The sequence below is a fragment of the Oncorhynchus mykiss genome, chromosome 21, assembly GCF_013265735.2.
Source record: "Oncorhynchus mykiss isolate Arlee chromosome 21, USDA_OmykA_1.1, whole genome shotgun sequence".
NCBI classification, from domain to species: domain Eukaryota; kingdom Metazoa; phylum Chordata; class Actinopteri; order Salmoniformes; family Salmonidae; genus Oncorhynchus; species Oncorhynchus mykiss.
Window position 1 is genome coordinate 57,478,226 of NC_048585.1, and position 16,664 is coordinate 57,494,889.

Genomic DNA, 16,664 nt, shown 5'->3' on the forward strand with positions numbered 1-16,664 from the left:
AGGGACAGGATCATGTAGAAGAGAGACAAAAGGGACAGTATCAGGTAGAAGAAAGACAGGATCAGGAGGAAGAGAGACGACAGGGACAGGATCAGGTAGAAGAGAGACGACAGGGACAGGATCAGGTAGAAGAGAGACGACAGGGACAGGATCAGAAAGAAGAGAGACGACAGGGACAAGATCAGGTAGAAGAGAGATGACAGGGACAGGATCAGGAAAAAGAGAGACGAAAGGGACAGGATCAGGAAGAAGAGAGACGACAGGGACAGGATCACAGAAGAGGGACGACAGGGACAGGATCAGGAAAAAGGGAGACGAAAGGGACAGGATCAGGTAGAAGAGAGACATGATCAGGTGGAAGAGAGACGACAGGGACAGGATCAGGAAGAAGAGAGACGACAGGGACAGAATCAGGTAGAAGAGAGACAGGATCAGATAGAAGAGAGACAACAGGGACATGATCAGGTAGAAGAGAGACAACAGGGACAGGATCATGTAGAAGAGAGACAAAAGGGACAGTATCAGGTAGAAGAAAGACAGGATCAGGAGGAAGAGAGACGACAGGGACAGGATCAGGTAGAAGAGAGACGACAGGGACAGGATCAGGTAGAAGAGAGACGACAGGGACAGGATCAGGTAGAAGAGAGACGACAGGGACAGGATCAGGTAGAAGAGAGACAACAGGGACAGGATCAGGTAGAAGAGAGACGACAGGGACAGGATCAGGTAGAAGAGAGACAACAGGGACAGGATCAGGTAGAAGAGAGACAACAGGGACAGGATCAGTTAGAAGAGAGACAGGATCAGGTGGAAGAGAGACGACAGGGACAGGATCAGGCAGAAGAGAGACAAAAGGGACAGTATCAGGTAGAAGAAAGACAGGATCAGGAGGAAGAGAGACGACAGGGACAGGATCAGGTAGAAGAGAGACGACAGGGACAGGATCAGGTAGAAGAGAGACGACAGGGACAGGATCAGGTAGAAGAGAGACGACAGGGACAGGATCAGGTAGAAGAGAGACAACAGGGACAGGATCAGGTAGAAGAGAGACGACAGGGACAGGATCAGGTAGAAGAGAGACAACAGGGACAGGATCAGGTAGAAGAGAGACAACAGGGACAGGATCAGTTAGAAGAGAGACAGGATCAGGTGGAAGAGAGACGACAGGGACAGGATCAGGCAGAAGAGAGATGACAAGGACAGGATCAAGTAGAAGAGGGACGACAGGGACAGATCAGGTAGAAGAGAGACGACAGGGACAGGATCAGGTAGAAGAGAGACAACAGGGACAGGATCAGTTAGAAGAGAGACGACAGGGACAGGATCAGGTAGAAGAGAGACGACAGGGACATGATCAGGTAGAAGAGATACGACAGGGACAGGGTCAGGTAGAAGAGAGACAGGATCAGGAAGAAGAGAGACAACAGGGACAGGGTCAGGTAGAAGAGAGACAGGATCAGGAAGAAGAGAGACGACAGTGACAGGATCAGGTGGAAAGTTGGAGATGAAGAGTAGAAGGAAGGGTTAGGGTAGAAAGTATTGATAATCAACGTGTGAGAGAGAATGGGAATGAATTCTAGATATGAAGAAATTCTTGGCCAACAGCTGTAAGAACAGAGAGAAACGCGTTCTTAGGGACACAACGGTTTTGGAACGTTCAGATTGAAATACGTGCTGTAGAAAGAAACCTTCTATGTCTGTTCTAGTCGAAGCATTTCCATCTGCAACGTTTAACAACTGAACGTGGCCCAGATGTCTGCTCTAGTCGAAGCATTTCCATCTGCAACGTTTAACAACTGAACGTGGCCCTGATGTCTGCTCTAGTCGTGGCATTTCCATCTGCAACGTTTAACAACTGAACGTGGCCCAGATGTCTGCTCTAGTCGAAGCATTTCCATCTGCAACGTTTAACAACTGAACGTGGCCCAGATGTCTGCTCTAGTCGTGGCATTTCCATCTGCAACGTTTAACAACTGAACGTGGCCCAGATGTCTGCTCTAGTCGACGCATTTCCATCTGCAACGTTTAACAACTGAACGTGGCCCAGATGTCTGCTCTAGTCGAAGCATTTCCATCTGCAACGTTTAACAACTGAACGTGGCCCAGATGTCTGCTCTAGTCGAAGCATTTCCATCTGCAACGTTTAACAACTGAACGTGGCCCAGATGTCTGCTCTAGTCGAAGCATTTCCATCTGCAACGTTTAACAACTGAACGTGGCCCAGATGTCTGCTCTATTTGAAGCATTTCCATCTGCAACGTTTAACAACTGAACGTGGCCCAGATGTCTGCTCTAGTCGAAACATTTCCATCTGCAACGTTTAACAACTGAACGTGGCCCAGATGTCTGCTCTAGTCGAAGCATTTCCATCTGCAACGTTTAACAACTGAACGTGGCCCAGATGTCTGCTCTAGTCGAAGCATTTCCATCTGCAACGTTTAACAACTGAACGTGGCCCAGATGTCTGCTCTAGTCGAAGCATTTCCATCTGCAACGTTTAACAACTGAACGTGGCCCAGATGTCTGCTCTAGTCGAAGCATTTCCATCTGCAACGTTTAACAACTGAACGTGGCCCAGATGTCTGCTCTAGTCGAAGCATTTCCATCTGCAACGTTTAACAACTGAACGTGGCCCAGATGTCTGCTCTAGTCGAAGCATTTCCATCTGCAACGTTTAACAACTGAACGTGGCCCAGATGTCTGCTCTAGTCGTGTTCCGAAGCTTCAAGATCACACACTCCTCCTCCCTGTTAACCTCTGGACTGTACCACTCCACCCCGTTAACCTCTGGACTGTACCACTCCACCCGTTAACCTCTGGACTGTACCACTCCACCCCGTTAACCTCTGGACTGTACCACTCCACCCTGTTAACCTCTGGACTGTACCACTCCACCCGTTAACCTCTGGACTGTACCACTCCACCCCGTTAACCTCTGGACTGTACCACTCCACCCCGTTGACCTCTGGACTGTACCACTCCACCCCGTTAACCTCTGGACTGTACCACTCCACCCCGTTAACCTCTGGACTGTACCACTCCACCCCGTTAACCTCTGGACTGTACCACTCCACCCCGTTAACCTCTGGACTGTACCACTCCACCCTGTTGACCTCTGGACTGTACCACTCCACCCCGTTAACCTCTGGACTGTACCACTCCATCCCGTTAACCTCTGGACTGTACCACTCGACCCTGTTAACCTCTGGACTGTACCACTCCACTCTGTTAATCTCTGGACTGTACCACTCCACCCTGTTAACATCTGGACTGTACCACTCCACCCTGTTAACCTCTGGACTGTACCACTCCACCCCGTTAACCTCTGGACTGTACCACTCCATCCTGTTAACCTCTGGACTGTACCACTCACCCTGTTAACCTCTGGACATTACCACTCCACCCTGTTAACCTCTGGACTGTACCACTCACCCCGTTAACCTCTGGACTGTACCACTCCATCCCGTTAACCTCTGGACTGTACCACTCCACCCTGTTAACCTCTGGACTGTACCACTCACCCCGTTAACCTCTGGACTGTACCACTCCACCCTGTTAACCTCTGGACTGTACCACTCACCCCGTTAACCTCTGGACTGTACCACTCCATCCTGTTAACCTCTGGACTGTACCACTCCATCCTGTTAACCTCTGGACTGTACCACTCACCCCGTTAACCTCTGGACTGTACCACTCCATCCCGTTAACCTCTGGACTGTACCACTCCACCCTGTTAACCTCTGGACTGTACCACTCACCCTGTTAACCTCTGGACATTACCACTCCACCCTGTTAACCTCTGGACTGTACCACTCACCCTGTTAACCTCTGGACATTACCACTCCACCCTGTTAACCTCTGGACTGTACCACTCACCCCGTTAACCTCTGGACTGTACCACTCCATCCTGTTAACCTCTGGACTGTACCACTCCACCCCGTTAACCTCTGGACTGTACCACTCCATCCCGTTAACCTCTGGACTGTACCACTCCACCCTGTTAACCTCTGGACTGTACCACTCCATCATGATAACCTCTGGACTGTACCACTCCATCCTGTTAACCTCTGGACTGTACCACTCACCCCGTTAACCTCTGGACTGTACCACTCCATCCTGTTAACCTCTGGACTGTACCACTCACCCCGTTAACCTCTGGACTGTACCAATCCATCCTGTTAACCTCTGGACTGTACCACTCACCCCGTTAACCTCTGGACTGTACCAATCCATCCTGTTAACCTCTGGACTGTACCACTCCATCCTGTTAACCTCTGGACTGTACCTCGCCTCTCTTATAAGATTGAGAGGGTTATCCATAGTACACAGCCAGTGAGTGAGTATCTCTGTGTTGTATTTCATCTCTCTCTCTCTCTCTCTCTCTCTCTCTCTCTCTCTCTCATCAAGGATGTTGTTGCTCTCTGTGGCAGTTTGTTTTCTCTCTGCTCTGTACATGTGAAGAGCGGGAGGTGGAGAGGAGAGGAGCTGTCCACAATGTGAAGAGGCTGTGGTGGGATGAAGTTGGGTGAGGTTGTGGTCTAACTGTCCTCTCTGTTCTCTATATACGCCATGCTGCAGAAAAAGGTACGCAGGAACACAAAATGCACAACTAACTCTCTCCCACACTTGACTTCCACAAACCCCTCCGTGTCGGTGTGCATCAGCTGGCCGACAGTTTGTATGAGACAACCCCTCTGACCATGTGCGCTTCCCTCTCCTGCCTCCTGGTGAGTTATTTATACGCCTGCCAGTACGTGTCTCTTCTGTGTCTTTGGGCGGCCTCTTTCTCTCCCTCCCTCTTTCTCTCTCCCCCTCTTTCTCTCCCCCTCTTTCTCTCCCTCCCTCTTCCTCTCCCCCTATTTCTCTCCCTCCCACTTTCTCTCCCTCCCTCTTTCTCTCCCCCTCTTTCTCTCCCTCCCTCTTTCTCTCCCTCCCTCTTTCTCTCCCTCCCTCTTTCTCTCCACCTCTTTCTCTCCCTCCATCTTTCTCCCCCTCCCTCTTTCTCTCCCCCTCTTTCTCTCCCTCCCTCTTTCTATCCCCCTCTTTCTCTCCCTCCCTCTTTCTCTCCCCCTCTTTCTCTCCCTCCCTCTTTCTCTCCCTCCCTCTTTCTCTCCCCCTCTTTCTCTCCCTCCCTCTTTCTCTCCCCCTCTTTCTCTCCCCCTCTTTCTCTCCCTCCCTCTTTCTCTCTCCCTCTTTCTCTCCCTCCCTCTTTCTCTCCCTCCCTCTTTCTCTCCCCCTCTTTCTCTCCCGCCCTCTTTCTCTCCCACCCTTTCTCTCCTCCTCTTTCTCTCCCTCTTTCTCTCCCTCCAAGCTTTCTCTCCCCCTCTTTCTCCAGCTGAGGTACATATGGGGGAAACAGTAATGTACCCCTGCAGTCCAGCGATAACAGCTAGCGGAGCACTCTCTCCCTCTTTGTCCTTAAATTATTAATCTGCCCTCCATCTCCTCTCTCTCTCCCTCTGCATGTCTGACTATATCTTTGTTTCTGGCCTTCTCTTTCCAACTTCCTTGTATTCTGTCTGTCTGTCTGTCTGTCTGTCTCTCTTTCTGTCTGTCTCTCTGTCTGTCTCTCTGTCTGTGACTTTCCCCAAACCCAGTCAGTCTCCACTGCTCAACATCAAACCATGCCAGTCTCCGCTGGGGGGGTAGGTTAGGAGTGAAAACGTCTCCGTTTCCCCTCATTAGAACAGACACAAACCAACCTAATTGCCTGAGATGTTTACATAGAGGAAGTTCTCCACTATTCTGTTTGAAAATGAAGAGGGTGAGAGAGGGGTGGCGGAAGAGAGAGAAGGAACGAGAGAGGCATGCAGAGGGAGAACGTGAGAATGTAAGCGATATAAATGTAGAGGGAGCAAGGGAAAGTGGAAGAGATGAGAGATGAAATGAGATGAGAAAAAGAGAGTGATGAGAGAAAGAGAGAGATTAGTGAAAGAGAGAGATGAGAGGTGAGATGAGAAAAAGAGAGAGATGAGAGAGAGATGAGAGATGAGAAAAAGAGAGATTAGTGAAAGAGAGAGATTAGTGAAAGAGAGAGAATAGTGAAAGAGAGAGATTAGTGAAAGAGAGAGAATAGTGAAAGAGAGAGATTAGTGAAAGAGAGAGATTAGTGAGAGAGAGATTAGTGAAAGAGAGAGATTAGTGAAAGAGAGATTAGTGAAAGAGAGATTAGTGAAAAAGAGAGATTAGTGAAAGAGAGAGATTAGTGAAAGAGAGAGATTAGTGAAAGAGAGATTAGTGAAAGAGAGAGATTAGTGAAAGAGAGAGATTAGTGAAAGAGAGAGATTAGTGAAAGAGAGAGATTAGTGAAAGAGAGAGATTAGTGAAAGAGAGATTAGTGAAAGAGAGAGATTAGTGAAAGAGAGAGATTAGTGAAAGAGATATTAGTGAAAGAGAGATTAGTGAAAGAGAGAGATTAGTGAAAGAGAGAGATTAGTGAAAGAGAGATTAGTGAAAGAGAGAGATTAGTGAAAGAGAGAGATTAGTGAAAGAGAGATTAGTGAAAGAGAGATTAGTGAAAGAGAGAGATTAGTGAAGAGAGATTAGTGAAAGAGAGATTAGTGAAAGAGAGATTAGTGAAAGAGAGAGATTAGTGAAAGAGAGATTAGTGAAAGAGAGAGATTAGTGAAAGAGAGATTAGTGAAATAGAGATTAGTGAAAGAGAGAGATTGGTGAAAGAGAGAGATTAGTGAAAGAGAGAGATTAGTGAAAGAGAGAGACTAGTGAAAGAGAGAGATTAGTGAAAGAGAGATTAGTGAAAGAGAGAGATTAGTGAAAGAGAGAGATTAGTGAAAGAGAGAGATTAGTGAAAGAGAGATTAGTGAAAGAGAGAGATTAGTGAAAGAGAGAGATTAGTGGAAGAGAGATTAGTGAAAGAGAGAGATTAGTGAAAGAGAGAGATTAGTGAAAGTACAAACAGTTGTAATGCATACGCTTGACAAACAGCTCCGGTGGGGATGTTTTATCTTCTATAGGGAGAGTATAGAGAGAAAGAGAGGGAGGGGAGAGGAGAGGAGACGATAGAGAGAAGCTAGAGCAGACTATAGAGGGAAGATAGAGGGAGAGGAGACTATAGAGGGAAATAGAGGAGACTATAGAGGGAAGAAAGAGGAGACCATAGAGGGAAGATAGAGGAGACTACAGAGGGAAAATAGAGGAGACTATAGAGGGAAGATAGAGGAGACTATAGAGGGAAAATAGAGGAGACTATAGAGGGAAGATAGAGGAGACTATAGAGGGAAGATAGAGGAGACTATAGAGGGAAGATAGAGGAGACTATAGAGGGAAGCTAGAGAAGACTATAGTGGGAAGATAGAAGAGACTATAGTGGGAAGGAGATGGAGGGGAGAGGAGACTATAGAGGGAAGATAGAGGAGACTATAGTGGGAAGAAAGAGGGAGAGGAGGCTATAGAGGGAAGATAGAGGGAGAGGAGACTATAGAGGGAGAGGAGACCCAAGAGGGAAGATAGAGGAGACTATAGTGGGGAGGAGATGGAGGAGAGAGGAGACTATAGAGGGAAGATACAGGAGAATATAGAGGGAAGATAGAGGAGACTATAGTGGGAAGATAGAGGGAGAGGAGACTATAGAGTGAGAGGAGACTATAAAGGGAGAGGAGACTATAGAGGGAGAGGAGACTAGAGGGAGAGGAGACTATAGAGGGAGAGGACACTAGAGGGAGAGGAGATTATAGAGGGAGAGGAGACTAGAGGGAGAGGAGACTATAGAGGGAGAGGAGACTAGAGGTAGAGGAGACTATAGAGGGAGAGGAGACTAGAGGGAGAGGAGACTATAGAGGGAGAGGAGACTAGAAGGAGAGGAGACTATAGAGGGAGAGGAGACTAGAGGGAGAGGAGACTAGAGGGAGAGGAGACTATAGAGGGAAGATAGAGGAGACTATAGAGGGAAGAAAGAGGAGACTATAGAGGGAGAGGAGACTAGAGGGAGAGGATACTATAGAGGAGACTATAGAGGGAAGATAGAGACTATAGAGGGAAGATAGAGGAGACTATAGAGGGAGAGGAGACTATAGAGGGAGAGGAGACTAGAGGGAGAGGAGACTATAGAGGGAGAGGAGACTATAGAGGGAGAGGAGACTATAGAGGGAGAGGAGACTAGAGGGAGAGGAGACTATAGAGGGAAGATAGAGGAGACTATAGAGGGAAGAAAGAGGAGACTATAGAGGGAGAGGAGACGAGATGGAGAGGAGAGGTTACTATAGAGGAGACTATAGAGGGAAGATAGAGGAGACTATAGAGGGAAGATATAAACTATAGAGGGAAGATAGAGGAGACTATAGAGGGAAGTTAGAGGGAGAGGAGACTATAGAGGGAAGATACAGGAGACTATAGAGGGAAGATAGAGGAGACTATAGAGGGAAGAAAGAGGATACTATAAAGGGAAGATAGAGGAGACTATAGAGGGAAGATAGAGGAGACTATAGAGGGAAGATAGAGGAGACTACAGTGGGAAAGAGATGGAGGGGAGAGGAGAGGAGACAAAAGAGGGAACATTGACGATACTATAGAGGGAAGAAAGAGGAGACTATAGAGGGAAGATAGAGGGAGGGGAGAGGAGATTATAGAGGGAAGATAGAGGAGTCTTTAGAGGGAAGGAGAGGGAAGATAGAGGGAGAGGAGACTATAGAGGATACTATAGAGGTAAGATAGAGGAGACTATAGAGGAAAGATAGAGGAGACTACAGAGGGAAGATATAGACTATAGAGGGAAGATAGAGGAGACTATAGAGGGAGAGGAGAGGAGACTATAGAGGGAAGATAGAGGAGACTATAGAGGGAAGATAGAGGGAGAGGAGACTATAGAGTTAAGGAGAGGGAAGATAGAGGATACTTTTTAGAAGGAAGATAGAGGGAGAGGAGACTATAGAGGGAAGATAGAGGATACTTTTTAGAGGGAAGATAGAGGGAGAGGAGAGGAGACTATAGAGGGAAGATAGAGGATACTATAGAGGGAAGGAGAGGGAAGATAGAGGAGACTTTTTAGAAGGAAGATAGAGGGAGAGGAGACTATAGAGGGAAGATAGAGGATACTTTTTAGAGGGAAGATAGAGGGAGAGGAGAGGAGACTATAGAGGGAAGATAGAGGAGACTATAGAGGGAAGGAGAGGAGACTATAGAGGGAAGATAGAGGGAGAGGAGACTATAAAGTTACGGAGAGGGAAGATAGAGGAGACTTTTTAGAAGGAAGATAGAGGGAGAGGAGACTATAGAGGGAAGATAGAGGAGACTATAGAGGGAAGGAGAGGAGACTATAGAGGGAAGATAGAGGATACTTTTCGGAGGGAAGATAGAGGGAGAGGAGAGGAGACTAAAGAGGGAAGATAGAGGATACTATAGAGGGAAGGAGAGGGAAGATAGGGGACACTTTTTAGAGGGAAGATAGAGGAGACTATAGAGGGAAGATAGAGGGAGGGAGGGAGGGAGGGAGGGAGGGAGGGAGGGTTATGAGACTGTAGAGGGAAGATAGTGTGTAAGGGCCGAGGTGTAAGTGCCGAGGTGTAAGGGCCGAGGTGTAAGGGTCGAGGTGTAAGGGCCGAGGTGTAAGTGCCGAGGTGTAAGGGCCGAGGTGTAAGGCCGAGGTGTAAGTGCCGAGGTGTAAGGGCCGAGGTGTAAGTGCCGAGGTGTAAGGGCCGAGGTGTAAGGGTCGAGGTGTAAGGGCCGAGGTGTAAGTGTCGAGGTGTAAGGGCCGAGGTGTAAGTGCCGAGGTGTAAGGGCCGAGGTGTAAGGGTCGAGGTGTAAGGGCCGAGGTGTAAGGGCCGAGGTGTAAGGGTCGAGGTGTAAGTGTCGAGGTGTAAGGGCCGAGGTGTAAGTGCCGAGGTGTAAGGGCCGAGGTGTAAGGGTCGAGGTGTAAGGGCCGAGGTGTAAGGGCCGAGGTGTAAGGGCCGAGGTGTAAGGGTCGAGGTGTAAGGGCCGAGGTGTAAGGGCCGAGGTGTAAGGGTCGAGGTGTAAGGGCCGAGGTGTAAGGGCCGAGGTGTAAGGGCCGAGGTGTAAGGGTCGAGGTGTAAGGGTCGAGGTGTAAGTGCCGAGGTGTAAGGGCCGAGGTGTAAGGGCCGAGGTGTAAGTGCCGAGGTGTAAGGGTCGAGGTGTAAGGGCCGAGGTGTAAGGGCCGAGGTGTAAGGGCCGAGGTGTAAGGGCCGAGGTGTAAGGGCCGAGGTGTAAGTGCCGAGGTGTAAGGGCCGAGGTGTAAGGGCCGAGGTGTAAGGGCCGAGGTGTAAGGGCCGAGGTGTAAGGGCCGAGGTGTAAGGGCCGAGGTGTAAGGGCCGAGGTGTAAGGAGTGAGGTGTAAGTGCCGAGGTGTAAGGAGCGAGGTGTAAGGGCCGAGGTGTAAGGTGCGCTCCTGTTTACCTTCCCTCTCCAGCCGAAACACAAAGATCCTGAGGGAGGTGACCACTTCGAAGCGGTTGTCCCCCTGCCCTCGCACCTGCTTCATCACACTGCACGGGATCAGGCCTTTAGAGTACATCTCCTGTAGGAAGACACAGAGACAAAGAGGCTTCAGAAGGAGCATAGTGAGACGTTAAGGTGCACCCACATCACACACACACACACACTCTCTCTCTCTCTCTCTCTCTCTCACTCTCTCTCTGTCTCTCTCTCTCTCTCTCTCACACACGCTCTCACACTCTCACTCTCTCTCTCTCTGTCTCTCTCACTCTCTCACTCTCACTCTCTCTGTGTGTATCTCTCTCACCCCCCCCCCCCCCCCCCCCCCCCCCCCAAAAGAGTTGACCTGAATCTGATTATCTGACCTGAAACTGTATTGTATTGTAGTGTGTGTGTGCAGGGAGGGCGGGTGGGTGGGGGCATGCATGCGTTTATGTGTGGGGAGAAGGGATAGAATGAGTTGGAGGGGTGACCAGAAACCTCATTCACTCCCTCAGGACATTTTTTTAATTTAGTTAGTGACCTGACATACAACCCTATTTCTGGATCCTATCACATACAGCCCAATAAAGAATTAGTCAGGGACTCCTCCTTTCTGGAGAGAGTGAGGTAGACACATTTGAGAGAGAGAAAGAGAGACAGTGAGAAAGAGCGAGCAAATCAAATGTATTTATATAGCCCTTCTTACATCAGCTGATATCTCAAAGTGCTGTACAGAAACCCAGCCTAAAACCCCAAACAGCAAGCAATGCAGATGTAGAAGCATGGTGGCTAGGAAAAACTCCATAGAAAGGCCAAAACCTAGGAAGAAACCTTAAGAGGAACCAGGCTATGTGGAGTGGCCAGTCCTCTTCTGGCTGTGCCGGGTGGAGATTATAACAGAACATGGCCAAGATGCAGTCCCGTTCAGTGAGCTTTTGTGGCCTACCACTTCACGATTGAGCCGTTGTTGCTCCTAGACATTTCCACGTCACAATAACAGCACTGACAGCTGACCAGGCTAGCTCTAGCAGGGCAGAAACTTGACAAACTGAATTGTTGGGAAGGCGGCATCATGTGACGGTGCCACGTTGAAAGTCACTGAGCTCTTCCATACGGACCATTCTACTGCCAATGTTTTTCTAAGGAGATTGCAGGGCTGAGTGCACAATTTTATACTCCTGTCAGCTGCGGGTGTGACTGAAATAGTTGAATCCACTCATTTGAAGGGGTGTCCACACACTTTTGTCCGTGTAGTGTACCTGCAGCCCTACCAGAAGATTGGTCGCAGAACGAAAATGAAGGTGGGATTTTAACAGCCAAATTACTGACACGGAGCACCTCTCCTTTAGTATAGTAGCACTGAGTCACCATAGGGCTGTGAACTTTGAACTTTTAATAAAGCTCTCTTTACCTCCACTTCTCTCTGGTTCTCCCCTCCTCTCTGTGTCTCTCACTTTTGCTCCGATTCTCTCTCTCTCTCTCTCTCGCTCTCTTTACCTCTACTTCTCTCTGGTTCTCCCCTCCTCTCTGTGTCTCTCACTTTTGCTCCGATTCTCTCTCTCTCTCTCTCTCGCTCTCTTTACCTCCACTTCTCTCTGGTTCTCCCCTCCTCTCTGTGTCTCTCACTTTTGCTCCGATTCTCTCTCTCTCTCTCTCTCGCTCTCTTTACCTCCACTTCTCTCTGGTTCTCCCCTCCTCTCTGTGTCTCTCACTTTTGCTCCGATTCTCTCTCTCTCTCTCTCTCGCTCTCTTTACCTCCACTTCTCTCTGGTTCTCCCCTCCTCTCTGTGTCTCTCACTTTTGCTCCGATTCTCTCTCTCTCTCTCTCTCGCTCTTTCCGTCTCCATTTAGATGGAGTATGGGGAGATGGGAATATAAACGCAAATGGGAACGAACGACTCAATTATCAGCACTAAGCGGCATTAGGTGTAATGTGATATAGATGAAATTCATTGTTATAATGACGGTTTTTGGGTCATGTGGAAGAGGACGTTCAGCGTCATCTGTAAATACTATGATGGAGTGACGGAGGGAGGAAGGGGCTGTTGATTCAGAGATCAACAGAAGTTGTGGTCAAAACAGTGAGCAGATACAGTGTGTTTTGACAGCTAGGCCCAGAGGAATGCCTTGGAAGAAACAAGGCCTTCCTCTCTCTCAGTCAAGATAACGGACACACCTTATACATTACAACTCGCTCCATCTCTCCTGCACTCCTCTGTCTCTCGCTCCCTCGCTTCGATCTTCCTCCACTATCTGCTCCACTCATCCTTCTCTTTCCTTTCCCATGTTGTTATCTCACTCATCCTTCGCTTTCCTTTCCTGTGTTGTTATCTCACTCATCCTTCTCTTTCCTTTCCCATGTTGTTATCTCACTCATCCTTCTCTTTCCTTTCCCATGTTGTTCTTTCACTCATCCTTCTCTTCTCTTTCCTGTGTTGTTCTTTCACTCATCCTTCTCTTTCCTTTCCCATGTTGTTCTTTCACTCATCCTTCTCTTCTCTTTCCTGTGTTGTTCTCACTTGTTCTTCTCTTTCCTGTGTTGTTATCTCACTCATCCTTCTCTTCTCTTTCCTGTGTTGTTCTCTCACTTGTTCTTCTTTCCCATGTTGTTCTCACTTGTTCTTCTCTTTCCCATGTTGTTCTCTCACTTGTTCTTCTCTTTCCCATGTTACTCTCTCACTTGTTCTTCTCTTTCCTGTGTTGTTATCTCACTTGTTCTTCTCTTTCCTGTGTTGTTCTCTCACTCATCCTTCTCTTCTCTTTCCTGTGTTGTTATCTCACTCATCCTTCTCTTCTCTTTCCTGTGTTGTTCTCTCACTTGTTCTTCTCTTTCCTGTGTTGTTCTCTCACTTGTTCTTCTCTTTCCTGTGTTGTTCTCTCACTTGGTCTTCTCTTTCCTTTCCTGTGTTGTTCTCTCACTTGGTCTTCTCTTTCCTTTCCTGTGTTGTTCTCTCACTTGGTCTTCTCTTTCCTTTCCTGTGTTGTTCTCTCACTTGGTCTTCTCTTTCCTTTCCTGTGTTGTTCTCTCACTTGTTCTTCTCTTTCCTTTCCTGTGTTGTTCTCTCACTTGGTCTTCTCTTTCCTGTGTTGTTCTCTCACTTGTTCTTGTTCTTACCCTTCTACACTTTTCAAGCCGTGTATTGTTTGGATAACGGGAGTGACATGTTGTCATGTGCATATGTATTTATGTTAAGGAGTGTATGTGTGAATCATAGTGTGTGTGTCAGAATTTGTCACATGCTTCAGGAAAGCAATTAACACACCTCTACTACGGACCTGAAAGCCTTCAATGACAGAGTGTGCATGTGGCTGGACAGAAAAGCTCCTACAGCAAACACTCATTGTCAATCTGGTGCTTCAGACCAACCAACCAACACCCTGGAACATATCAGTGGAGTAATAGTGACACCAACTGGTGATACGATGGAACTGTGTGGAAATTTCCCTTGACAACAATAAGAAAATTAGATGCTGGAACTTCATTAGCCATGACTTCACTTTTAGGTCTTAAATGTGATTCTGTTAATTATATAAAATAAACAAACAAATGTTGTAAAAGGTGTAAATATTTTTTTTGAAAAAGAGGGAGTAACACTACTTCATAAATAGGCTGTATACCACATACATTGATATATTTATAAATATATAGACTGTATACCATGAAAATGTATATATTTATTAATAAATAGACTGTATAACATGAAAATGTATATATTTATTAATAAATAGACTGTATACCATGAAAATGTATATATTTATTAATAAATAGACTGTATACCATGAACATTGATATATGTATTAATAAATAGACTGTATACCATGAACATTGATATACAGTGCCTTGCAAAAGTATTCGGCCCCCTTGAACTTTGCGACCTTTTGCCACATTTCAGGCTTCAAACATAAAGATATAAAACTGTAATTTTTTGTGAAGAATCAACAACAAGTGGGACACAATCATGAAGTGGAACGACATTTATTGGATATTTCAAACTTTTTTAACAAATCAAAAACTGAAAAGTTGGACGTGCAAAATTATTCAGCCCCCTTAAGTTAATACTTTGTAGCGCCACCTTTTGCTGCGATTACAGCTGTAAGTCGCTTGGGGTATGTCTCTATCAGTTTTGCACATCGAGGGACTGACATTTTTTCCCATTCCTCCTTGCAAAACAGCTTGAGCTCAGTGAGGTTGGATGGAGAGCATTTGTGAACAGCAGTTTTCAGTTCTTTCCACAGATTCTCGATTGGATTCAGGTCTGGACTTTGACTTGGCCATTCTAACACCTGGATATGTTTATTTTTGAACCATTCCATTGTAGATTTTGCTTTATGTTTTGGATCATTGTCTTGTTGGAAGACAAATCTCCGTCCCAGTCTCAGGTCTTTTGCAAACTCCATCAGGTTTTCTTCCAGAATGGTCCTGTATTTGGCTCCATCCATCTTCCCATCAATTTTAACCATCTTCCCTGTCCCTGCTGAAGAAAAGCAGGCCCAAACCATGATGCTGCCACCACCATGTTTGACAGTGGGGATGGTGTGTTCAGGGTGATGAGCTGTGTTGCTTTTACGCCAAACATAACGTTTTGCATTATTGCCAAAAAGTTCCATTTTGGTTTCATCTGACCAGAGCACCTTCTTCCACATGTTTGGTGTGTCTCCCAGGTGGCTTGTGGCAAACTTTAAACAACACTTTTTATGGATATCTTTAAGAAATGGCTTTCTTCTTGCAACTCTTCCATAAAGGCCAGATATGTGCAATATACGACTGATTGTTGTCCTATGGACAGAGTCTCCCACCTCAGCTGTAGATCTCTGCAGTTCATCCAGAGTGATCATGGGCCTCTTGGCTGCATCTCTGATCAGTCTTCTCCTTGTATGAGCTGAAAGTTTAGAGGGACGGCCAGGTCTTGGTAGATTTGCAGTGGTCTGATACTCCTTCCAATTCAATATTATCGCTTGCACAGTGCTCCTTGGGATGTTTAAAGCTCGGGAAATATTTTTGTATCCAAATCCGGCTTTAAACTTCTTCACAACAGTATCTCGGACCTGCCTGGTGTGTTCCTTGTTCTTCATGATGCTCTCTGCGCTTTTAACGGACCTCTGAGACTATCACAGTGCAGGTGCATTTATACGGAGACTTGATTACACACAGGTGGATTGTATTTATCATCATTAGTCATTTAGGTCAACATTGGATCATTCAGAGATCCTCACTGAACTTCTGGAGAGAGTTTGCTGCACTGAAAGTAAAGGGGCTGAATAATTTTGCACGCCCAATTTTTAAGTTTTTGAATTGTTAAAAAAGTTTGAAATATCCAATAAATGTCGTTCCACTTCATGATTGTGTTCCACTTGTTGTTGATTCTTCACAAAAAAATACAGTTTTATATCTTTATGTTTGAAGCCTGAAATGTGGCAAAAGGTCGCAAAGTTCAAGGGGGCCGAATACTTTTGCAAGGCACTATATGTATTAATAAATAGACTGTATACCATGAACATTGATATATTTATTAATAAATAGACTGTATACCATGTACATTTATATATTCTAAAAACAGTGAAAAAACAAACGCTCAGATAAAGAGCAGTGAGGTGTTAGGAAGAGAGAGAGAGATTTATGCATTAAGGGGCTTTGCAGTAACACACAGACAGCCAGACGGATCACTCATCCCCTTTGCCTCAACACACACACACACACACACACACACACACACACACACACACACACACACACACACACACACCAAATCCTAGCTTTGGGGCTAGCGCTTTCAAAAACTGACAGACAGGTTCACATGTGACATAAGATCGCCCCCCAAGGGTTCTGTTGAGGGCCCCGTTCGGCCCCTGGAGGCTCCTATATGTCTGAGAGTCAGAGGTTGACGAAATCTGACGAAAGGAGGTGATTGACACTTATCGTCGTCTAGGGAAACCCTCGGGGGAGGCGGAGTGAGAAGTTGAGAACGCCACTCTCTCAACTCTCCCACGCCACTGATGATATCACACAGCCTGGAGACCATAGGGTGGTGATTACTTTAGTCTGGGAACATTGGAGAGCCTTAGAACTAGGTAGGGGGTGATGATGACAGAGGGGGATGAGAGAGATGGAAGGAGTGAAAGTAGGAAAAGTTGTGTAAAGTTGATAAAAGTTTCCCATAATGCATTGGTAGACTCCAAGGGTGTTTTTCCTTCTTCTTTCTTCCCTGCAACCAGAAACGTGTGGGAATCCTGAATATTTAGGAAAAGTCAGATGCAATAATTACAGAAATAACCCCACAG

The 16,664-nt window shown here is 46.7% G+C and overlaps 1 protein-coding gene across 1 annotated transcript in view; it reads right to left on the bottom strand.

The window, feature by feature from the left end:
• The window catches only part of zmp:0000000660 (arf-GAP with Rho-GAP domain, ANK repeat and PH domain-containing protein 2-like), a 257,277-nt gene that overhangs the window by 198,718 nt on the left and 41,895 nt on the right, over positions 1-16,664 (bottom strand). The window contains exon 8 of the mRNA XM_036958269.1: positions 10,365-10,485. Within this exon, the coding sequence (XP_036814164.1) occupies positions 10,365-10,485 (121 nt within the window). The remainder of the gene's footprint in view (positions 1-10,364; positions 10,486-16,664) is intronic.